Source organism: Bos indicus x Bos taurus, chromosome 22 (genome assembly GCF_003369695.1).
Source record: "Bos indicus x Bos taurus breed Angus x Brahman F1 hybrid chromosome 22, Bos_hybrid_MaternalHap_v2.0, whole genome shotgun sequence".
Taxonomy (NCBI): Eukaryota; Metazoa; Chordata; class Mammalia; order Artiodactyla; family Bovidae; genus Bos; species Bos indicus x Bos taurus.
Genome location: NC_040097.1, coordinates 56,921,300 through 56,947,271, shown reverse-complemented (window position 1 = coordinate 56,947,271; position 25,972 = coordinate 56,921,300). Strand labels below are relative to the sequence as shown.

General features: G+C 40.6%; 1 protein-coding gene across 8 annotated transcripts in view; it reads left to right on the top strand.

Moving 5' to 3' along the window:
• Positions 1-12,052: 12,052 nt before the first annotated feature.
• The window catches only part of RBMS3 (RNA binding motif single stranded interacting protein 3), an 802,823-nt gene continuing 788,903 nt past the window's right edge, over positions 12,053-25,972 (top strand). For 7 of the 8 annotated variants that reach the window (XM_027522595.1, XM_027522599.1, XM_027522598.1 and 4 more), the window contains exon 1: positions 12,169-12,929. In XM_027522595.1, the coding sequence (XP_027378396.1) occupies positions 12,855-12,929 (75 nt within the window). In that variant the 5' untranslated portion in view covers positions 12,169-12,854. Of the gene's footprint in view, positions 12,930-25,972 lie in introns of all 8 variants that reach the window. The other variant, XM_027522594.1, reaches the window with a different exon arrangement.

Genomic DNA, 25,972 nt, shown 5'->3' with positions numbered 1-25,972 from the left:
CCCATTTATGCTATTACAGAATGTTGAGCAGTGTTCCCTGTACTTTTAAGAAGGGTCACTGGAATCTGCCATCTATATCATGACCAAACTGTCTCAATGGTTTGGAAATAGTGACATTCTTTGTTTGGAAATATAAAGGGAGGCATAATGATAAACCAAAATAATAATACAAAAAATCTTGATTTCTACAACATTTAAGTTGGCAGAGATGTATCACTATTTTTTATAAATAAATTCAGTAAGAAACTTAGAAGTACAAAGGCAGAATTTGTTGAAGTTAAAAATAAAGTCTTAAATATGAGGAAGGTTAATTTTGATCCTTTTGAAGCTATGTCCTCTGCCATTGGTTGCTGTTATTTTTTCATTATTCTCATTGGATAAGATAATAGGTCTTTAGATCTTAAATTAGAGTTTTGACTTTTTTCTCAAAAAAGTAAAATTGATGCTTCTGGACTTTAAAAGACTTAAACTTTTCTTAAATTAATGTCACAGGTAAGGAGTAAATGGCTACTTAAAATACAAACATAATTTATTTTGATATCATCACTTGTGTTTGAAAATTTCCTCTCAACTAATAAAAAAGTCTTTAGGAATACACATTTTTTTAAACAATGTTTATTTCACTTAATGAAATATATGCTGATTTTAAGACAAACTGGAAAATGCCAACCTTTATCAAAAAGAAAAGTAAAATCACCAATAGCTTCACCAGAAAGGGAAAGTTTCACGGTTGTTATTTTGATGCATTTCTTCTATTGTCTATGGGCTTAAATTTCGTAGTTGACAACCTGCATATATAGTGTTCTGTTTTTTTCTGAATTTGGACTTTTTCTATTAGCTATTCAAATTAAGCATTTTCCATATTGTTAAAATGTTTTCTAAGAATCATCTCGTGGTTGAATCATACTTTGTATTTTATTTAATCATCTAGTTGGACATTCAGGTTTCTCCAATTACTTACTATTAACATGCTAATGGTGATCTGTTGTAGATTCTTAGAACTGAAACAACACTGACTGAAAAGGATGCAGATTCTTAAGGCTGCACATTTTGTTAAGCTGTATTAGAAAGCATTATACAACACTTATTAAGAATGTATAAGAGTATCTGTTTCATTGACCTTCATGGCTGCCATTTTTCCTTTCATTTTATTAATACAGTCTTCAGAGAAACACAAGTAGCCAGATGTGTATTTGCATGTGTATATATATATATATATATATATATATATATGTATAGGTGATCAGTCACCTAGAGCCAGACATCCTGGAATGTGAAGTCAAGTGGGCCTTAGGAAGCATCACTACAAACAAAGCTACTAGAGGTGATGGAAGTCCAGTTGAGCTCTTTCAAATTCTAAAAGATAATGCTGTGAAAATGCTGCACTCAATATGCCAGCAAATTTGGAAAACTCAGCAGTGGCCACAGGACTGGAAAAGGTCAGTTTTCATTCCAATCCCAAAGAAAGGCAATGCCAAAGAATGCTAAAACTATTGCAATTGCACTCATCTCATATGCTAGAAAAGTAATGCTCAAAATTCTCCAAACCAGGCTTCACAAGTATGTGAACTGTGAAATTACAGATGTTCAAGTTGGATTTAGAAAGGGCAGAGGAACCAGAGATCAAATTTCCAACATGTATTGGATCATCGAAAAAGGTAGTAAGTTCCAGAAAAAACATCTACTTCTGCTTTATTGACTATGCCAAAGCCTTTGACTGTGTGGATCACCACAAACTGGAAAATTCTTCAAGAGATGGAATACCAGACCACCTGACCTGCCTATTGAGAAATCTGTATGAAGGTCAGGAAGCAACAGTTAGAACTGGACATGGAACAACAGATTGGTTCCAAATTGGGAAAGGAGTATGTCAAGGCTGTATATTGTCACAACCCTGCTTATTTAACTTATATGCAGAGTATATCATGAGAAATGCTGGACTGGATGAAGCACAGGCTGGAATCAAGATTGCCGGGAGAAATATCAATAACCTCAGATATGCAGACGACACTACCCTTATGGCAGAAAGCGAAGAAAAACTAAAGAGCCACTTGATGAAAGTGAAAGATGAGAATGAAAAAGTTGGCTTAAAGCTCAACATTCAGAAAACTAAGATCATGGCATCTGGTCCCATCACTTCATGGGAAATAGACGGGGAAACAGTGGAAACAGTGACAGAGTTTATTTTTCTGGGCTCCAAAATCACTGCAGATGGTGATTGCAGCCATGAAATTAAAAGACACTTACTCCTTGGAAGGAAAGTTATGACCAACCTAGACAGCATATTAAAAAGATGAGACATTACTTTGCCAACAAAGGTCTGTCTAGTCAAGGCTGTGGTTTTTCTAGTAGTCATATACAGATGTGAGAGTTGGATTAGAAAGAAAGCTGGGTGCCTAAGAATTGATGTTTTTGAACTGTGGTGTTGGAGAAGACTTTTGAGAGTCCTTTGGCAGCTAGGAGATCCAGCCAGTCCATTCTAACAGAGATCAGTCTTAAGTGTTCACTGGAAGGACTGATGTTGAAGCTGAAACTCAAATAATTTTGCCACCTGATGCAAAGAACTGACTCATTTAAAAAGACTCCAATGCTGGGAAAGATTGAAGGTGGGAGGAGAAGGGGATGACAGAGGATGAGATGGTTGGATGGCATAACTGACTCAATGGACATGGGTTTGATTAAGCTCCGGGAGTTGGTGATGGACAGGGAAGCCAGGCGTGCTGCAGTCCATGGGATCACAAAGAGTTGGACACAACTGAGCAACTGAACTGAACTGAACTGCTATATATACATGAGATGGCTGGGTGGCATGGGTGTATATATATATGTATATATATGCTTCCCTGGTAGCTCAGATGGTAAAACGTCTGCCTACAATGCAGGACACCCAGGTTCTATCCCTGGGTTGGGAAGATCATCTGGAGAAGGAAATGGCAACCCACTCCAGTATTCATGCCTGGAAAATCCCATGGGCTGTGGAGCCTGGTGGGCTATAGCCATGGGGTTGCAAAGAGCCGGACATGACTATGCGACTTCACTTCACTTCACTTCATATGCTGTGAAAGTGCTGCACTCAATATGCCAGCAAATTTGGAAAACTCAGCAGTGGCCACAGGACTGGAAAAGGTCAGTTTTCATTCCAATCCCTAAGAAAGGCAATGCCAAAGAATGCTCAAACTACCACACAATTGCACTCATCTCACACGCTAGTAAAGTCATGCTCAAAATTCTCCACGCCGGGCTTCAGCAATATGTGAACCATGAACTTCCTGATGTTCAAGCTGGTTTTAGAAAAGGCAGAGGAACCAGAGATCAAATTGCCAACATCCGCCGGATCATCGAAGAAGCAAGAGAGTTCCAGAAAAACATCTATTTCTGCTTTATTGACTATGCCAAAGCCTTTGACTGTGTGGATCACAATAAACTGTGGAAAACTCTGAAAGAGATGGGAATACCAGACCACCTGATCTGCCTCTTGAGAAATCTGTATACAGGTCAGGAAGCAACAGTTAGAACTGGACATGGAATGACAGACTGGTTCCAAATAGGAAAAGGAGTACGTCAAGGCTGTATATTGTCACCCTGCTTATTTAACTTATATGCAGAGTACGTCATGAGAAACGCTGGACTGGAAGAAGCACAAGCTGGAATCAAGATTGCTGGGAGAAATATCAATAACCTCAGATGACACCACCCTTATGGCAGAAAGTGAAGAGGAACTAAAAAGCCTCTTGATGAAAGTGAAAGTGGAGAGTGAAAAAGTTGGCTTAAAGCTCAACATTCAGAAAACGAAGATCATGGCATCCGGTCCCATCACTTCATGGGAAATAGATGGGGAAACAGTGGAAACAGTGTCAGACTTTATTTTTTGGGGCTCCAAAACCACTGCAGATGGTGATGGCAGCCATGAAATTAAAAGACGCTTACTCCTTGGAAGGAAAGTTATGACCAACCTAGATAGCATATTGAAAAGCAGAGACATTACTTTGCCAACAAAGGTTCGTCTAGTCAAGGCTATGGTTTTTCCAGTAGTCATGTATGGATGTGAGAGTTGGACTGTGAAGAAGGCTGAGCGCCAAAGAATTGATGCTTTTGAACTGTGGTGTTGGAGAAGACTCTTGAGAGTCCCTTGGACTGCAAGGAGATCCAACCAGTCCATTCTGAAGGAGATCAGTCCTGGATGTTCATTGGAAGGACTGATGCTAAAGCTGAAACTCCAGTACTTTGGCCACCTCATGCGAAGAGCTGACTCATTGGAAAAGACTCTGATGCTGGGAGGGATTGGGGGCAAGAGGAGAAGGGGACGACAGAGGATGAGATGGCTGGATGGTATCACTGACTCGATGGACGTGAGTCTCAGTGAACTCTGGGAGTTGGTGATGGACAGGGAGGCCTGGCGTGCTGCGATTCATGGGATCACAAAGAGTCTGACACGACTAAGCGACTGAACTGAACTGAACTGAAAGACCCTGATGCTGGGAGAGATTGAAGGCAGAAGGAGAAGGGGACAATAGAGAATGAGATGGTTGGATCGCATCACCTATGTGAAGGACATGAGTTTGAGTAAACTCCAGGAGTTGGTGATGAACAGAGAAGCGTGGCATGCTGCAGTCCATGGGGTCACAAAGAGTTAGACATGACTGAGTGACTGAACATATAAAAAAAAAACAATATATATATATATATATATTATGAGATGGCATATGCATGAGTGTGTGTGTATATATATACACATATATATATATGTATGAGTTCGCTGGATGGTATTACCGATGCAATAGACATGAACTTGGGCAAGCTCTGGAAGATGATGAGGAACAGGGAAGCCTGGCGTGCTGTAGTCCATGGGGTTGCAAAGAGCTGGACAAAACTGGGCAACTGAACAATAATATATATATATATACACACACACACACATACATACATATATATATTAAGAGCCAACTAATTGGAAAAGACCCTAATGATGGGAAACATTAAAAACAAAAAGAAAAGAGAGCGTCAGAGGATGAGGAGGTTAAATAGTATCACCAACTCAATGGACATAACCTGAGCAAACTCGGGGAGATAGTGAAGGATGTAGAAGCTGTCGTGCTGCTTCTGATGTGCCGATAGGCATGCAGTCCATGGTGTCTCAAAGAGTCAGACATGACTTAGCAACTGAACATCTCATAGAGAGAGAAAGCAATGTATTTTAAGGGATTGGCTCACATGCTTGTGGGATCTGGCCAAGCACGAAAGTCTAGAGTGGGCTGGCAAGCTGGAGATGCAGAGAAGAGCTGGTATTAAGTCTCCAATTCAGCTATAGTCTGGAGACAGACTTCCTTCTTGAGGAACCTCAGTGTTTACTCTTAAAGTCTTCAGCTGATTGGATGAGGCCCACCCACATTACACAGGGTATTCTGCTTTACTTACAGTCTACTGATTTAGGTGTTAATGACATCTCAAAGATACCTGACAACAACATTTAAATTGGTGTTGACGAAAAAACTGGGTCCCGTAATCTTGCCAAGTTGACACATATAACTGTGTATTAACAATCACACCTGTCATCCAAGCAGATTTTATGCTATGTGATAAACATATGTGCTCTTTCTTTCTGGTTTGTTAAGAAGACGTAACTGACTTATTTAGGGTGTTACTGTATAATGTGAATTTTATGTTTTAAACACAAAGTTTTTCTCATCCAGTTTTGGAATAAAGCATATAAGATTTCCATCAAAGAGCCTGAGTTTGAAGCTTATACTGAAATGAGATAAGAGTGTTCCTGTACTATGTGTTATCTGGGTGAGTGTGGGTCAGGTAGTTAAACCTGCTCGCTCTCAATTTTCTCAAATGTATAGTGTGAAAAGCTAAGTCGCTTCAGTCATGTCCGACTCTGTGCGACCCCATAGACGGCAGCCCAACAGGCTCCGCCGTTCCTGGGATTCTCCAGGCAAGAGTGGGGTGCCATTGCCTTCTCCGATAGTGTGAAAAGTCATACCCAATTCCCAGGTACTTGTTTTTGTTTTTTGTTTTTTGTTTTTTTACTGAGGAAACATTTATTGGCATCTCCTTCAAAGTCTAGCATGTAGTTGGCCATCTATATCTCAGTTCTTTTACCTGTTCACCATGTTTCTTTCTTAACTAGCTAATCCAGCACCCAAGTGCCCACTCCAAATGGTCAGTGAAAAAGCCCTTTCCTTCTTCTAATGTTGAATATAGAAATTCTCCTCCCATGGAGAGACACAGGTTTGATCCCTGGGTGGAGAAGATCCCCTGGAGGAGGAAATGGCAATTTACTCCAGTACTCTTGCTTGGAGAATCCCAGGGGCAGCAGAGCCTGATGGATTGCAGTCAATGGGGTCACAAAGAGTTGGATGTGACGGAGAAACTGACACACACACACATATGTATTAATACGTATATATGTGTGTGTATATATAATATACTTTTTCATATTATTTTCCTTTATGATTTATCATGGGACCTTGAATATAGTTCCCTGTGCTATACAGCAGGGCCTTGCTTTTATCCATTCTGTATATAATGGTAATCCCAAACTCCCAACCTATCCCTCCTTCACCCCTCCTCCTTGGCGACCACACGTCTGTTTTGTGACATGGAGTCTGTTTCTGTGTCATAGAGAAGTTCATGTGTGGCATATTTTAGATTCTGCATATACGTGATATGATATTTGCCTTTCTCTTTCTGACTTACTTCACTTAGTGTAATAATCTCTAGACCCAACAATGTTGCTACAGATGGAATTATTTCATTCTTTTTCATGGCTGAGTAATATTCCATTCATTGTATATGTATATATATACAAATACATACACCACATCCTCTTTATACATTTATTTGTTGATTGGCGTTTAGGTTGCTTCCATGTCTTGACTGTTGTGAATAGTGCTGTTATGAGCATACGGGTGCATGCACTTTGAATTACAGCTTTGTCCGGATGTATGCCCAGGAGAGGGATTGCCGGATCATAGTTTTTTGAGGAAGCTTCATAATGTTTTCCATAGTGGTTACACCACTTTACATCCCTACCAGCAGTGTCAGAGGATTCCCTATGAAACTTCAGTTTTTACTTTTTGTATATATGTCTCATTTCCCCTTCTGTGGTTTCCTATAGTATGCTGCATTAACCACTGATAGATAAATGAGATGTTTTCAGATAAATACTTATTCATTTATTTACTACACATTTATCAAATGTGTATTACATTCCAAGGACTGTTTTAGGTGCTGGGGATACAACAGTGAACGGATTAGATATATCCCTTCCCTTGTGGAGCTTAGATATTAGTGGGGGAGATACTCAAACAAAGAAACCAATGAGTATAGAATGAAGCTACAAGGAATGTGGGCTTAGGGTAGGCTGGGTGATGCTCTGCTAAGTTACTAATCTCAATAGTATAATCTAGCCAAGGTTTACTTCTCACACGTGACAAGTCACTGGCTGTTCAAGGCAGCTGTTCTCAGCCGTCTGCAGCACTTCCTCCATATCAGCATTTGCTTGCCCCATTGAAGAGTGGGCTGCAGAATCAACCAGCAGCAGTTCAGCTTTTATGAGCGTCACTTGTCTGTATTTTATTGTCCACAGCAAGTCACGTGGCTATTCCTACTTTTAATGGAATGGAGAAATGTGAGACTTGCTAATCCTAGTGGCAAAGGAGATCCAGGCGTGCCCACACCATATTGAATGATATGAAAAAATATATGTTGAAAGGTGGTGCAGAGTGTGCATTTTCTTAAGAGACAATAGAAGCAAAAGAAGCATAAACTTTCTGTATATCATTGCTTAGAATTCTCATACAGTTCATATGGATTTCAGAAAAAAGTGAGTCAACTTAAAAATTTGTAGTAAGTATTGTTTCAAACTGGTACCCAAATATGAGACAAAACAGTAAGGTCGTTTGTAAGTGGTTGAAGTTTGATAAATACTGATTTGTTAAATCTACTTGAGGACAGGGCTATGAACTGTATTTATACTGGTACAGTTTTCTAGACTTGGAGCAGAGGCTCAATAAAACTTTGTTGAAGTTAGTATCGTTTATTGTCTTAAATTGTTCTTGCTTAGTCCATTATAGTTTTGTCTTGAATCTTGAAATTTTCTTCCATGGCCAATTGTGGAAGAAATTGTCTTTCTTCCAAAGACAGTAAAAATTGTCTTTATCCACATCAATATATTTATATGCAATTATACTTTAAATTTGGACCACACATACTTGAATGGTAGTCTCTTTCTTCTAATTTGTCTCAGACATTTTCTTAAATGTAAGGTAAAGATTCAGTGGGAGAGAGGAAAGTTGTAATATTAATGTTGGAATTTGCAATTGAGGGTTTTGTCTTTAATAAAAACAACAACTTGTATGTTTCATACTCATTTGACAGCTGCTGGGATGGAGAGGTATTTCACAGACTTGAATAAAGACAGCAGGAAATGCCACAGTGTTTTCCTTTTAAGCTTTACTTAAGGTCATGGGTGCTTTTCTTAAAGATAGAAGAACAGAATACTTGCTTTTGAAGATAGTATGATTATGATTTTTCCTTATATTTCTACTATTCTCTTATTTTTAACTAAGTCTTTGTAATTTATAAAAATAAATCAACCAGAGAGAGGACCTCGTTCTTCACGGAGTGGCTAGGTCAAGGGCAAACCAGCAGAGTCTGTGTCTGCACCCGACTGACCCTCATTTTAGTACCATTACTCTCTGCCTCTGACGTGTATCCGAAGCGTCCTCTCAATTTTCTTAGCCAAGAGGTTGTCTTAAGTGAGTGTCTCTAGTCTGTGCTGTGAATCATGTGCGTCTATAAGAGTCCATGCCCTTTGATGCCGTTTGCTGCTTTTGGATTTGTACAAAATTTGTTTGGTGGTTGGCAAATGGGACACAGCTGGCTTCTGATTTAGAGAGTGCTTTAAACTAGTTACCTCCTACCTTAACTTGATCATTTAAATGGAAAGTGCTGCAGCTCCAACAGAGCAGACATGATATAAAAAACTATTCCTGACATGACTATCTTGCCTCCCGAATTGCCATGGCTACTGGGATCTCTGAAGGAAAATAAAAGGAAAGAAATGAACAAAACACAGGTTTTAGCATTCTCCCAAGGGCGAAACTGTCTTTACATTATTTAAGAAAAGCTTTAAATGTTCAATGAATGTTCTTAAGCTAATGACAATTGATGCCCAGAAAATACCAATAATCCAGTGGAACAGAATAGATTTTGGAAAGTGGCAATTTGTGTGGGAATTGCTTGTAGTATTGACATGTGCTGGGAACTTTGCATATCAGTGAGCTGTCGCCTGCACTGAAAGGAGTTATCTATTTGGTCTTTTATTTGTAAATAAGACAGGAGTCCTTTCCTTTTAAGGAGCATCTATGCATTTTATTATGAATGAAAGAATACTGCTGTCCTTTGTCCAAAGTGGCCATGTTAGCAGAAGTCCTCTAGGATCCTAATCTTATGGGTCTTGTTATGGGAGGAAACCCAGCCTGTCATTTAGGAGGCCATCGTTCTGTAGTTGAAGATGCCGAGGTTTAGAGTCTGCTAGAGTCCTGGCTGTTGTGTAAACTGTCATAATTTAACTTTCCCCACCAAATTCCACCAAGGCTTGTAGATCTGGCCGCAGCCTCATCCCCCAGTCTTCACTCCTCGCTTGCTCCCTTTCAGCCCCTGCGCGATTTCTGGCACATTCCAAAGACACCTGCTTGCCGCCAGCCTTCCTGTTCCTGCTGGTTTCTCAGCTTTAGACGCTCTTCCCTAGACGCAGGCTTACTGCATCTCTGTTTATGCAGGCCCTGTTTATGGAGCAGACCCAGGAAGTGCTGTGGCGTTGTCAGTGCTCCGCATGCTTGTCTTGGTGAATTCTCATGATAACAGCATGACCTGGGCCGTGGCACTGCAGGGATGAGGCCCCGTGTTCTCATCTCTGTAGCAGTGCATCCCCTGAACCCAGAAATGTATTTAAAGATGGATACGATTTGGCTTAGTGCTGTTCCTCATGTTTAAGATGTCTTATCGGTGGTGCTAGTGGTAAAGACTCTGCCTGGCAATGGAGGAGGCCTTAGAGACCTGAGTTCAATCCCTGGGTTGGGAAGATCCCCTGGAGTAGGAAATGGCAACCCACTCTAGTATTCTTGCCTGGGAAATTCCACAGAGGAGCCTGGTGGGCTATAGTCCATAGGGTCAGAAAGAGTAGGACATGACTGAAGCGACTAGAATGCACACACTCATTCTTCAAACATGGGGCCTCCCTTTGGTGCCAGATGCCATGCCAGTTTTTAAAAGATGAAGGTAAATAAAAACGATGAGACCCCTCTCCTTTCTTGCTTTCCCTGATGCTTTTAGAGCATCACAGGAAAAAAAAAAAAGGCACAGCAGTTCATAGGCAGCAACATTGGATAAACATTAAATTAGGGCAAATACCAGGTGCAATGGGGAAGCCAGGGTTCACAGAAAGCTACTGGGCGGGTGTTACCTGTACTGCGACTAAAGTGTGGGTCAGAGGGTCTGGTGGAGGTCCATCTCAGGAGAGGCCCTGGCAGAGGGGATGATCAAAGGCCCTGAGGGCCCAGCCCAGTCCTGAAAGCCAGGCAGTGTCACTCAGGCATCGAACGGAGGCGGGGTCTCCTATTTGCATCTGGAGAAGACGTTGGGTTTTCAAGTGACTTGAAAACTATACCAGAAGTCAGGACTCCATTGTCTGAGCAGTGAGATGCTGCAAAGAATTTTGAAATCAATGGAATTTCTCTTTAGTATTTGCTTCTGTTGACTGTCTGCAGCCAGGTGAGTTGGAAGAAGTTCCATTTTCTAGATGAGACAAGTGAGGCCCAGAAGATCATATAAACAGTGGCAGAGATTTAATTTTCTCAATGACAGGGCTTCAGGGCTTTCCCCCACCCCCTACCCTCTCCCTTTCCTTCCTTCCTTCCTTCCTATGGTCGTTCTTGTCCAAAGTAAAACGTAAACTTCTGTATACACCATCCTGATTTTGATTTTGTCTCCAAAGACCCTGTGTGGACTCACACGGCTCTCAGAAACCAGACCCCTGCAGGAAGCTCACTGCCCACAGGGAGGTAGGACTTGCGAGTGGATGGACACCGGATTGTGTGTGGGACCACATCCTCTGATCTTGTCTAGGAAGCTGGATTGGTACCAGGAATCTTTTATCTGAAAAGGCGACTCTGGGCTGGGGAGAAGAGAGCGAGCTTGACAAAGTCGAGAGGAGTTCAGCGTTGGTCTGTCTGCCCACGCTCTGGGCATGCGTGAGCCCTCAGCAAAACACAGCTGGCATGTCTAATTTTAGCCTTGCCTGCCTTGAAAAGGGACCCTTTAAGGAAATATATTTCCTCTGAAACAATTTGTATTATAATGTAGCAGCTGATAGACATGTCAGAATACTACTTGCTATCGGTGGAGAAACACTCTGCCAAGTGGCGATGATTTTTGTTCTTTTTTCTCTGTGTGTATATGTGTGTGTGTGATGTTATCAGGAAAGTGAGCAAAGGACCCATGGATCATAAAGAGATACACAGGAAGAGAAACAGTGCTTTTATTTATTAAGACGACCATAAACCAAAGGGGACAGACACCTCTTTTGATTTTTACAAAATGGATGTATGGATCAGAAGGACTGTATCTGCTATGATAAGTTGGCCGTGGTGATCTGACGACGCCTGGCTTGTTAAGAGCAGTCCTGGAGTAGACTCCAACATTTCTCCAGTACTTACCGTCCTCCATAACCTAAGTAAAAGGTTAGTTTCTAAAGCAGGTCTTGGATTCATTTGGCTTTGGTGTGTTCACAGGTTTTGAAAGCATCCGGAACGCACTTTTTTCCATGCTCACCAGCGAGCTCAGTCCGTCTGCCTGGATTTTTTTCCCCTTTCTCTCCCTTCCTCCCTGCGTCCGCTGGTCCCTCCCAGGGTCTGCCCTGTTTTGTTTCGCAGTGTGGCTTACCTTGAAACTTGGCAGGCAGAGCGGAGAAGGCAGCTCTTGTGTGGGGTGGATGGAGGGAAGGATAAGGAATCATCCACCGCCCACATCTGAGTTCCCTGGGTTCAGCGGCAGCGGCAGCAGCTTTGCTACAAAAACCGCTTTGCTATTCGAGATAGCCAGCAGAGGGAATCGCAACTTTGCTGGCAGCAGGGGCTGAAGCAGCCTTTTTTTTTTTTCTTGGAGGAAAGACTGCAGCCTTCTGGACTGCGTACGCTGCTCCCTGGAGGGGCTCTCCGGGTCCCACCCACTGGCTGGAAGGAGGGGACGTGAATGAAAGGCCAGGACAAGCCCCGAACACCATGTCACTCTGGGAGGGACACAGCAGCAACTGAGCTGTGCAAGGTTTTTTTTTTTTTTTTTCCTTTTTCCTTTTCTTTTTCTTTCTTTTTCTCCCCCTCCCTTTTTTTTTCTTCTTTCTCTTTCTTTCTATTTTTTTTTTTTTTTTTTCCTTTTTCTTTAAGGTGGGGAAAGAGACACCCAGGAGACAGGAAGCTGATCTGCAAGATTTCCGAGTTCTGCTAAAAGGACTTTGATTTTTTTTTTTTTTTTCCTTCCTTTACAAACGCTGGCAATTGACATCACTACGGACAGCCGGGTAGAGAACAAACTGCCTCCTCCCAAGTGGACCCCAGGCGTGATCTGGGGAGACTGTGTGGGTTTTTTTCCTACGGATCCCCGCCTCTTTCTCTTTTTGGTGTGTTTCTTTTTAAAATTCTTGCTGTGTTGGAACTAGCGAGTGCTGGAAGACTCTCGGAAGCCTCATCAGTCATCGGGACTGTCAGGAATAGTGGTTCCAGGGGAAGCTCGTCCTGGGGCACAGAGCCTGTCATCCAGTTCCCTGCCTCGGAGATAGCGATTCCAGCTACATGGGCAAACGCCTGGATCAGCCACAAATGTACCCCCAGTACACTTACTACTACCCTCATTACCTCCAAACCAAGGTATGGCGTGCCCCACAGCCTGGCAGCAGTGGGGTGTCCTTCTGCACTTGGGGTGGGAAGCAGACAGGCGTGTGAATTACGATTAACCGCCCCCTCCCCTTATCCCCACCAGCTCTTCCTGCTTCTTTGAAATTAGTAACGTAGCAATGGAGTTAATGAAACAGAGAAGGAGATGAGAAGAAAGCAAGCCCAGAACTGGGGCTTCCTCTTTAAGGAGAGATAATAGTTGCACTCGAGTTCCTTTGTTGTTGTTTGGCCATCTCCATGTTCCTGATGCCCGCCGAGCCCTCGGCAGACGGGCAGGGTTGTTAAAAGCAGATCATAACAGTGATGATCGGGCACGACAATGCAGTTTCAGGGGCTTTTCTGGTGAGCTGTTCTTTGTTTGTGGCTCTGAAAGGGTTCTTCCTACTGGATAGGACATGCCGGGGTTGGCGGGGGGGACTCAAACTTTTAATCGCTAAGTGTAGAATGAAAGACAGGCGTGGGAAGGTATACAGCAGCGAACTCAAGTCTCAGACGAGTTTGTGTGGGCGCATTTTTTATTTTCCTATGGCCTCAAATATTTTATTTTATATTGAAGATGGTCAGAATGCCAGAGAGTAAATTTAGGAGCTTCACCGTAGATGTTCTTTACTTTTAGAAGCTTGGTGTTTCTGTGTTGGCTACCATCAGAAGGCCTGGGGCTTGAAAGGGGATGAAATAGAGTGATGATAATTAGACATGAATTGGTTAAATGATTTAGGCTTTCCGTGTGTGCTCAAGCGATCATGAGGGGGCCAGTGGTAAGCCCACGTCACTGAGCAGTGGGTCGTGCCAACCGTGAACTTTATCCTGCAGTTCAGACATGGTAGACTCTCAGGTGTGAAATCACTGCTCCAATTTGTCAATTACATTCGACTTGATTTGGGGGGAGGGGTGGGGATGTTGCTTGTTCCCCCTTGAATGCATGGAGTGTATTTCTTTATGCATGATATTATTTTGCATTGTATTAGCCCTACTCTACTGGGCTCTTTATAATAAATAAACACGCAGGGAGTGAACAAGGCGTGCCTGAGTGATATGAGCTGTCACCGGGTCTGGGTGCCCTGGATAGGGTTTGGTAATCATGCCGTGGTTAACTCTCATTTACTCTCTCTCACCAAACAATGCCGATTTGTAAACCAAAGCAGGCAGCAGACTTTCAGTATTATATTAAAGATTGTTCTTTTTTTCCCTTCCTTCCTTAGTCGCTCTATAATTTGCCCTGCCCCTGCAAGGTCGACTCACACTGCTTTTTGCCTTTGTGAGCCTTTAGTTTGGGCTGCTGCTGAAATAAATAGACCAGCCCTCCTGCTCGATCGGCTGGAGTTTTAACCCTTTGGGGGATTCCTTAAGGAAATGGTAAAGCAAGGACAAGTTACAAACGGGAAATTTATAGTCATTTCTCATCCCCCAAAGAAACAAAAACACACTCAAGGGTTGCATGAAAAATATCCAACATTCCATCCCTTTTAGTCATTTGGCTAAATTTTTCCAAATGTTTCAAAATTCATGCTTTCTTTTTTGGTTCTTATTTTCTACCATGAAGTCTATTCAGAAAAGAAACTTTGCATCAAAATGAATGGAATAAATGGAATGATGGCTTTTTGACTTAGGATTTCTTTTAACCTATTACTAGCAAGAAATAATGTCGGGCACCTTATATTAAAGATACATAGCTACACTGGTGGGAAGTATGTGTGTATGTATGTGTGTGCATGTGTGTTTGGCGTAAAAAGGAAACGTGGGGTATTGAGGAAAAGAGATCCAGAAAAATAGAGAGGGAGTTAAAAAAAAAATCTGATTTGGGATCTTCTGCAGTTTAGTGCTGTGTAGACAGGGAGCATCTGGATCTTGTTACTTTCAAGCGAGTCAAAGCCATCAACTTCTAGAACATTTTTAGAGAAGTTAGATCCATTAGGCGACCTCAGCTGATATTTGGGTAATCAGGTCAGGGTGGTAGAGTGTATAAGATCAGTTACTCTGGCTATCATCGTGGTTCATATTGATCATTACATTGTAACATTCTGACAGAGCTGTGAAGTCGTCGAGTATTATTACCCTGGCTCTGAAATGACAGGCATTAATGACATTCCTGGAAGCTGAAGATATGAAAATATGCCCTCTATGGGAATGTGGGCACTCAGGGAGGGGAAGGAATGGTCAGTGTACAATATTTTAAAATATAGGAACTTTCCAACAGTGTGAACACAGTATAATAAAGTCTCATCATGCTCCAGTATAGTGTGAAAATAATTGGGTTATCTTAGTAGCACTTTTTGCTCCTTTTTCGCTTATGTCTCAAAATATAATCTATAGTAATTTTGAAGTAATTTCATGCATCTTAGATTTATTTGGTAAACGTAGGTGGAATTCCATAAAATCCACTGTCCTTCCTGCCTTAGCTTGTAGGTAGAATCCAATTTTAAAATCATTGCTATTTAAAATCACGCTGATACATAAAGAACATTTATGCTTGATAAAATTAGAATTCTATGGTTGACAACCAAATCATATTGTGGCGACACCATGCCTTAAACTATTCTCTAAATGCAGGTGCTTTTAACTCAGGCACAAAAGCCTTTTGCTGACATTAGTTTTGGGTGGAAAATCTTCATGGGATTTTACAGAACTAAAATGTTTATTATTGTATTCATTTAGAAAATGCCAAAATACTGAGCCTTCGTTTTCTACCTGAATATGTATGTCAGATGCAGCTACTATTCTCTTATGATGAAAGAAAATGAAAATGGATTTTGAAATAAATGCATTTGTCTTCCACTTCCTAAAATGCACTTAAAGTTGTAGAAAAAACTTGTGATACTTCCCTGCCTATTCTGTTCCACTTCTTACCCTTCACATTGGAGTCAATCTCTTCACTTTGTTGCTTAGAAAAAAAGAAAGCATGAAGGTATTTATGCTTTTCTTTCTTTGAATAAATTTCCAGATGCCTAAAATGTTATATTAGAAAAACATGAGTCAATCAAACAAAAGGAAAACCTGTGGCTGACTTGTAGCTTACTCTCCCAGACCTACACTTAAAGTTGTCACTTGTCAATTTTCTTTTTGACCATTTTTTTTCCTACCCAAAGAAGCAATTTCTAAAAAGAACATTACTTTTGTTTAGAAGTAATGAAGAAATCTTGGTGACATGTCACTATATTTAAAAAGAGACGTAACTGGATTTCTAAAAAAAAGTTTCAGGAAACCAAATTTGCCGTTGGAAGACCACCCAGAATAATTAAGTTTTAGAGAAAAGAGACCAGAAAATTATTTCTTAGCTGAATGATATGTAATGATGTGTGATTAAGTTGTCTTGTAATATTTCTCAAGGATTTTGTTACACCGTATTTCCAATAGCCAACCTGTTGGTCTTATGATCCAGGGTGAATTTCAGTCTGAATTTGAGGTACTTTGTGGGAGGGTGTTTCTTGGAAGAACAAGTTGAATGGGGCAAACTAAAAAGAGTTAAAACATGGTCACAACCTGGTCAATTGATATTTTGTAGTTGAGAAATAGATATTTCTCTCATATGTGATATTTGGAAGACTTTAGTCATTGTGAAACTTTAAAATTCACGCAGGCACAAACAGAAAGTTTGTCTTTTCTTCCTTTCCCACACTTATACCAAATCACTACATTTCTCCCAGTTTAGTGCAGTTTCTCATCAGTCTGCCCGCTGCCTTTGGCCATCTGCTTCCCGAGAAGACCTTGAAGAAAGGGCTTCAGACTGCAGTACCCTGACAAGGGTTCCCTAACTGGTGGGTCTCAGATTCTGCTCAGAGCCTGGTGTGAAGTTGGGGTCAGGTGGAGGAGCAGTTCTCCACCAGCACACTGACTTTAAGCTGAATTTCCAGCCATCTGCAGCTGGACAGCTGCCCAGCTCTGAACGTCTAGCTGGAGCCCAGTTGTGCCATGAAAAGAGCAGATGCTTGAAAGCACAAGGCTCAGCGGGTCGGCAGAGAGAGAGGGAGGCTCCTGTGGGGCCGAGATACTCTTACAGATGTGAATGTACAGATCCTGCAAAAACAAAACAAAACAACCCTTCTTCACACATTCCTTGCACATGAAAACACAGAAAATCTTGCAGAGGGAGGGAAGGAGTTTAGAATTTCCTTCATACTTCCTGTCCCAGATTTGCATTGATAGTTGGACTTGGTAACTTGCCAGTTACCAACCAGCTTTGTACATTTCAGGCTTGAAAACTCCCAAGTACTGTTTTCCTTTGAGAGGCTGAAATGTACAAAACTGGTTTTCTGAAAATCTTCCAGCAAAAGAATTTTTAGAAATAACTCCAAAAATTTCTTTCCCTGTAGGAGGGTGATACGATAGTGTGGAACGATGATCCATCGTGTCTCATGTTAGAATGTATACTATTGTAATTGGTTTAAAAAGAATGTGTATTATTGTAATTGGTTTTAAATGAGAGAAACAAAATAAGAAGCTACCCTCCCTTTTCAGTTTTTTTTTCCTTTTACTCTTACAAATCTTTGTTACTGTTGAAGTTCTTTTCTCTAATGTAGTCATCATTTTCACAACACTATGTCTAGTGCCTACTAAAAGGAGTAGAAAGGTAAGAAAGTTCATGTTTTTTTTGTTTTCCGAAATAATCCCAAGCTTAAGAGAAACACCATGTATGTTGCTTTGAACAGTATCTTTCCAACACATTTTCCTTTCACTTTCTCTCAATTTGGAAAAAAGAAAAAACAGAATTTCAACTCAAAAATATTTCCATGAAGTAATAAAATGTAGTTGAGTGTTGGAGGTAGAGGCCGTGTGAGGAAGAGGCCAAAGAGAAGGGAGGATACACGTCATTTCAGATCTCTCTGGCTCCAGGAATTCTGAAAAGCTTTGTTTTTGTACTAATATGATTTACACAATCCTTTCTGACATTATCAGTCTCTTTGGCAGAGAGAGGGCTCGGTCACAATGATGCCCGTGCCAGATTCTAAGAAAACCAGGCTTTTCCTTTAAAAGAAAATCTTTGGAGTGTTGGACTTCTTATTCAGAGTAAATGGTTGATGTTTATCCAAAATTGGCTTCGAGTACTACATTAAAATTGTGTTTTGTAACAGTCTCATAAGCCACAGCTGTATGTGATTAAATAGTGTAATATCAAAAGCATGTGAAAAGAGACATTTTTATGCTATAGCTGTTCACAGCAAGAGTACAGATGGGGCTGAGGGGAGACGAGAGCAGAAACGCACTTGTGTGTTGCGATAAGTGTGTTGTTGAGGATATGAGTTATGATATGCGTATGGAGGGTACGTGCTGCTATTTTTGGCAGCAGTGGGAAAAATGCTGAACTATTTTGGATGTGATTAAAAATATGCTCTTTGAAAATGGAAACTGACATAAAATACCAACTTTAAATATGGAATGTCATTTCATCCCAAAATGCATAGTTACTGAATGGATCTGAAGGCAATGCAAATGGAAAGATAAAAGTTATTCCTGTGAAGCACACATTCAAAAAGCAAAAGTGAAGAAGTGTTCCTTCTGTTTTGAAATAATAAATACTTTTCTTTTTTTTTTTTTTTGCTACTTTTAATCTATGGAACTATTGTAAGAAAACCTGCAGGACATTTATCCCTGAACAAAAGAGTGATAAAGGGATCCTCAACTAGGAGCAATATAGGTGGCAGTGTGATTCTTTTCTAAGATGTTTGAAAATATGAGGTTAGGGTATGAGTATTAACCTTTTGTTGCTGGTGTCAAAAATTACATAGTCACACAAGGATTCACAGCTTTTGCCTCTATTTCTTTAGCAGATATGTTACAGTAAAGAGGCTTTAACTACAAAGTTTCTGAAAAAATGTTTGTTCATGGAAACTTGAATCTCTAGTCTTCTAGAGATTATCAAGCTACAGGATTACCAATACTAAAGATTACTAAGTGATCATTTTCAGGGCCTTGAAAAAGCCCATAGAATTGGCTGTTGATTTTCATATGTCAAACATTCAAAAGCAGTTTGAAAAAGTCAAAAAGAGGGGTGGACCGAGATAAGTTGAATTCTTTTTGGTTTTTAATTTTTCTTTTTAAAGGTGGTGTTGGCAGAGAATTTGTTCACATAACAGTTTTTTCTGTGTGGATTTATTGGTCAGGAAATACATAGAACCTGGAATCATAACTGAAAGCACTTTTGCTGTTCAGAACATCAACCTTTAGTGTACAGCCAACTCTAGAGAACAGAGAATGAATTTTAAGACATTCATCCTGCTTTTCTTTGGGAGAATTCTCTGATTTGTGTGTCAATGAGTTGGTGTCTGGGACAAGTTCCCTGCGATCCCTTCTAGGCTTAGTGTCTGTGACTCTTGCTTGGAGATAGATGAGACTGCTTGGATGTGTTAGGGGTATTTAGCAGATGACCTCGGATTTGTGCCACTGATTTTTGTTCAGGTCCTCGGTGCTCTCTACAGAGCAGATCAATTGCTGCTTCGTCGACTCTGGAGACTTGGCACACATAATTATCTGCATCCTTCACCACATCTAAATCCGGAGAACCCAGAGAAACACCCCCATCACCGTCACCCAGGAGTGGGTGGAGAGCAGTTCCCAGGGGTGGGGCCAGGCTACAGGCACTATTTAATCACCATTGTTGGCTTTGTTGTGGTTCAAGTTTTCTTCCTTGAGTGCATAAAATTAGGCCATGTCCAAAGACTTGCTCTCTCCAGGTGTCATAAGAGCTGAATGGTTATGCATGTTTGGCTAAATCCGTTGATCTCATTAAGATCCTGACAGCCCTAGTTTCATGAATGAATCTAGGAGCTCCTGTACATGTGGAAATAACAAGCAATAGATGAAACACTATTTTGACTAGAGTTTGCCAGTCCCTGAATTTCTGAATAGTAGGCTTTAAAGCATGAGGGGAAAATGATTTAGTAATCAGAGTACATGGTATCATAGGAGAAAAATCATAACTTCTCCAGGACACATAAACAAAAACATTCTCTTTTCCTCTTCGCACTGGGTACCCTTCTGAGTCCTCCCCATGTCCCTGTGAGCTGAATTAATGAAAGTAAATGGAACCTTGAATTTTGTTTTTATGAATGACTGTGCCATGCTTAGCTGCTCAGTCGTATCCAACTCTTCGACCCTCTAGACTGTAGCCCGCCACCCTCCTCTGTCCATGGGGATTCTCCAGGCAAGAATACTGGAGTGAGTAGCCTATCCCTTCTCCAGGGGATCTTCCTGACCCAGAAATTGAACCCAGGTCTCCTGCATTGCAGGCAGATTCTTTATCAGCTGAGCTACCAGGGAAGCCCTTATGAATGACTAAGAAATACCAAAATTAAGCTAGATTACATACACAGTCAAGGCAACTTTGATAATGTTCTTCCCCGTTGTGCAGAAAGTAAGGTAAAACAGAAGAAAACTCAATCTTATGATATTCTAAATATTGGTGGTAATTGTTTTGGGCAACTAATTTTTAACTTGTTCTTGATTGTGCTTTCCCATCATTATGCTGTAGGGTTAAGACATTGGCATGTATTACCAGATGCAGGGGACCTTTTCCTTGTCTCATCCTTAACTGGAACTTTTCAAGCTGAGTATGGATCACATACAGAATTTAATGAGGATTTGAAAGGATTCGTCCTATTTTTATCTGGGGACTGCTGTCTACTTAGTCATATTTCTGATGGATGACAATTTAGTGAAAAGGAAAATGGAAGACAGAATGCTAACTATCTGGTTTTCTGGAACTACTTAAGGTTTTTTAAAAGCATTTTTTATGTAGGCAAGTCATATCTGAGGCTATTACTGATGTCTGTATACTCTTCAGTTACCCCTTTCAAAACTTATTCACAGAGATTGGATGGTGGCACCCTGAATATCACTTAGAAATAAGATAACTTGAAATTCAAGAAAATATACTTCTTTTTTCTTCTTCTTTATTTTTTAATTTCTTTTCTTTCCTCCCAAGCAAATAGTCCCAAATGAATTTGAGTGGATGATGTATTTGAAGCAGTGTGCACAAAGATTAGAGGAAAACTGGAGACCATTTTCAAGGATATCATACAAGGAAAACCTATGACATATCCATGATGTTGAATTTCTTCCTGAGAGAAGAGAAAAATACTTTTCCTTTTTTAAGCTTGGTGCTAGTCCCTTGAAGGGTTATGACAGCTCCTGGATTAGCCTTGGTCTTGGCTTTGAGCCCCTGGGTGTCTTGTCAGGCACACCAGTCAAGACTGTGCCTTCAGAAATAAGGATGCTGTGTTGTAATCTGGGTTACAGGGAAATCTGAGAAGAATAAATTTCTGATGTTCTTTTCTCAATTTATTCCAAAAAGTTAACCATTGAATCTAAACTCTATTATTCATGTTAGGAAACAACTGGGCTTGTGTTAGCCATAGGAACATTTCCCTTTCTGGCCAGAAAGGGAAAATTTCTCTGTTTAACTTTGTTGACAAGTTAGAAAAAGATAAGGAAAAAGTGCAAGGGAAGAGGTCAGTGAACAGGGAAGAATTTTGATGTTTTTAAACAATTTTATTGAAGTATATTTGATTACACGTTTGTGTTACTCTCAATTGTATAGCAAAGTGGTTCAGTTATACATAAATATTCTTTTTCACAGTATTTCTCATTATGGTTTATCACAGGATATTAAATATAGTTCCCTGTGCTATACAGTAGGACCTTGTTGTTTATCCATGATCAGGGAAGAATTCTTTTTCCAAGTTTAGCGATATCCTCTAAGAAGGAGAGAGATGAAGGGTCATTCTAAATTCTTCGTATTCTCTGAACACATTAGGAAGCCCCCACTTCTCAACAGATATATTAAACATATTAAAGCGTACTCACATTCCACATCAAATTAGATTTTTTGCAATAAAATATTGAAAGAGTTTTTGTAGTTTTGCTGCTGAAACTCTCTGGGTATGAGTAAATTATGTGTGCTTGTGAATTTATGTACACTTATCATGTTGCATATGCAGGTGTTCTCACAAAATAGAAAAATCTAATCTACAGATAGATTTTCTTGAGGTACAAAGAAAGAGTATTTTGGCCTCTACTAAATAGAACAATGAATAAAGTTGACAGTGTATTATGCTTTGTAGAAACAATTGTTTGCTAATTCTGGTTTCACAGTTTTCTTTTTTGTTTAGAGGCAAGATATTTTTCTCATCTTGCCAGTGCTTTTGTGGGTCCTTAAAGTGTTCAGAGGATCTGAAAAGCTGGCCGTATCTCTGCCTACTGTGACCTTTCGACATTCAGGATATCTCTGTATTTTAGTAATCCCAAATTTCCGGGGCGGGACATGTGTTTAAACAACACAGTCTATTGGAAAATGTCATTAACATTCTTTGGCTAAAATATGTCACAAGCAGACACATTGCATTGACCCTTGGCAGTGACAGCAATCGAGTGTTCCAGATCTGGGTGCTGGGTCACAGAGTTTTCTTATTATATAGTCGGTGGAATTGTTTATCGATTGGAAAGAAAGAGAGCTTGACTGGTACAGGTGTTTCCACGGGCTCCCAGCTTAGGGTTCAAACAGGAGGCAGGTCCCTGGCACAGTAGTTATTTTATGGCATAATCTTTGTAAATAATCATCATCTTTCTTCTGTCTCTAAATAGGATCATGGGATTTTTACATGTATCAAAACGGCCACCTCCTCCTGTTCCCCAAGTCCATGGTCATTCACCCTGAATGACTTCTTTTTAGTTTGCTTCCAGAGGGCCCTGTCAGCCCTATGGCATCTCTGTGCCTCTGAAAGCGGACATGCCTGCAGAGATGCGTGCCCCAGTCAGACCCCCCCATGACCGCTACAAGTGAGGGGCATCCTGAAGACACTGCTTCTCTAGCCCTAAGCCACATGTGATACTCCCTTCACTTTTATTCTGATTTTTATTGTTTTCAGTAATACAAAACAACAACAATAAAACGGCATGGCCTTCTCCCCTCACCTCAGCCAAGAAGGAGTTTTCTCTGGCTCTCCAGCCCCCTGCTGGAGAGCCATGCTCACACCTGAAAACTCCCTCCCCTCCACAATCTTGAAGGACATATTCTCATTATCACCCAATGTTTTGATTCTCCACCGAATTATTCATTTTTTCCCCTGGCAATCTAGCCAGAATCTCACCAAATTTCATCATCAGATTTAACAAATAAGCTTGGATTTCTCTCTCACAAACATAAAACACACACATATTTCTAGAAGCACTAAGAATTGCTACAGTGGTTCTGCTTTTATCTGAGGCTAGATGATCACTGAGAAATCTGGAGGGGCAAATAAGGAGATATGTAACTGTTCTTTTCAGGTCTAGTAAATTTTTTTTGCTACCAGTGGATGGCAGAAAGGGATGAGTCTCATCAAAATATGGATGACTAATAACTTTCACTTTCTTTCAAAAATGTGATATCTTCATCTGATCTAATAAGATATATTGAAAATATATTAGGCAAGATAGATATAAATTCTTTGTTCTCCATTATTTGTGATCGAATTTTTTAGAAATATCATTGATAGATTGACTCTAATTTTCCCCCCATTTATTTCATAATTATTGGTTATATCATGGAAATTCTAATGATCCTCAGAGCTTGTACTGATGAAGCTGTCAATGGTATGGTAAAAAAAAAAATGTCAGTTTCATGATTTTAATTTTACAAGTGATTTATGAGAGGCACCAAGAAAGATAAAACAGAAGAAGAAATAGAAAATAAAAGGCTGAAATTACCAAGCTTTAATTTATTTTTGGAAATTTCTGGAATCTGACTATTTGCCTTTCCAAAGGCAAAGGGTAAGGGCTGTTTGACAAAGAAGTGATAGTTTAGGAAAACTGAAGAACCATCCTTGGGGGAGAAAAACACTTTAATATGACTATATTAATAGAATTAGACTTGGAGGAGTCATGTAGCTGAGATTTTTGGTGTCTTGTGAAAAAGGGAAAAATCAGTGCTTCTGAGGACAGCTTCGTGCTTTGTTCTGCCCGCACATATTAATGCCCTTGGTAACATACAGCACCTGCTTTTCTTGTTCTGATTTACTCATCACTCATGCCCACGGATGCCCCAGATAAAAGCCTTGTTGATGCTTTGGACTGGATACAAGGGTGTTTTTTAGAAGGATTTCAAAATAAAATTTTTGCATGTATTTTGGAATTTCTGTATGTAAACCGTTCACATAAAAAATTTCTATCTGCTCAAAAATATAACCATGAGTGAAGTTATGTTGTTCTGTGTAGAAGGGATATGGCTTTGAGAGGAGTAACCCAACAGCAGAAGTGATAAAACCAGCAAAACTGTATTGGCGTGAGAATCATACAATGCAAAGTGCTGACCACATGCATGATGTTTGTGGGCGGTCGTGTGCCCAGGGATCCACGGAGCCATTGAATTGAAGATATGAATGCAATGATGTTTCAGTGTCCTGGCAATCAGGACATTTGTAGGTTACAGGGTAGGTCCTTTTGAAAGAGTGTCTAGACTTCAACATGGTCATTGAGGTTTAGATCAGTAGAGATCCAAGAAAGATTGGCTGGTACTGTCATTATTATTCATGGTCTGTCTCTTCTGCCAAGTTCCTTGCACTGATTTCTCCATCCTTACTCCCTTTAGGATGTCTGCTTGCAGTGACCTCATGTTTACACTGCATTCTCTCCGTTTCCCTACCTCTCCCAGATCCTCCTCCCTGGGAAACTACCCCTTTTCTTTCTGCATCACAGCTTCCAGTGCCCTTGCACGTTACTTTCCCTCTCAGCCCTTTCCCCTCCTCAACTTCTCTGCTATGGATTTGCCTTCCTGGCTCCCGGCCTTTAACTCCTAAACTTCTGCTTCTTTTTGTTCTCTTTCCTCTTGGTTCCCTCTTATCATTTTCATTATTGCTTTCTGTTTTTTGTTGCTGTTGTTGTTTGTTTTTTCTATTTGTTTCCAAGGTAGAGTTGGATTGGGTTTTGTCTTTGTTTTCTTGCTTGGTTGTAAATTTATTTCTGGCTTCCAAATGTACCTTTGCTCATCAGGATCAGAATTGTATCAGGGTTATTCTGTGAAGCCCCTGAGGACTAGGACCACAGGGTCTTCATCTATGAATGCCCTGCGGGATCCGGCAGAGTGCCTGGTGCAGGCTGAGTGGATGTCCGAAGGATTTTAATACGCGTTAATCCACATCATTCTGTGTGTCTCTGTTGCTGAAGGAAGTGATTTTCAAAACCAGAGATGCTGAATGTTGCATTCACCTCTGCAATGCTTTATGGCAAAAGGCATTTTGTGTACCAGAAGTAAGTCTTACTAAAGAACCTCTTTTTATTCAATACTTATATCAATTGATGTACCCTACTCCACCTTTTGCCCCTGAAACTTGTGGACCCTGGACTGTTGGCTGGAGATAGGTTGTATACCTAGCTAATGAACATACTGTGGTAGCTAACAGGTGAGCTGAATCAGAAACTAGTAGAATAGATGAGAAGAGAAGGGAAGGGAAAAGCTGCCGCAGTGTTGCTTCCCACGACGCTGGCAAGATCATCAGAACACGTGCCAACTTGGAAGGGCAGACGTGCCTTTCAAAGCCAGTGTAAGTAGCCTAGCCAGTATCTGGAAACTGGGGCTGAGTAAAAGCAAGGAGGTCAGGAGTACGTGGCAGTGATGGTGGTTTGAGGGAACTGGAAGGCCATTCCTGAACACCTGCCAAGAATATCCACTCATATATGTGGCTTCCTTCCTTGGTTTGGTGGAGAGTTGGATGTATTAGGAGGTGAACTCAGCAGACGCAGCTAGGAGATGGGTTGAGTACTAGGCCCATCTTTTGGTCTATTTTTTTTTCTTATTCAAGACAGATGAGGACATCCCTGGTGGTCCAGTGGTTAATACTCCATACTCTCATCTCAAGGGGCCTGGGTTCGATTCCTCGTCAGGAAACTAAGATCCTGCATGCCACCCAGTGTGGCCAAAACAAAACAAAATGAGAGAGATGATCTTGACTGTAATAGTCATCTGTTATGTCCCCATACCATGTAAATATCCACAGGAACATTCTTTAATTAACATTTTGAAAAGACACTTCAAAGATCAAGTAAGA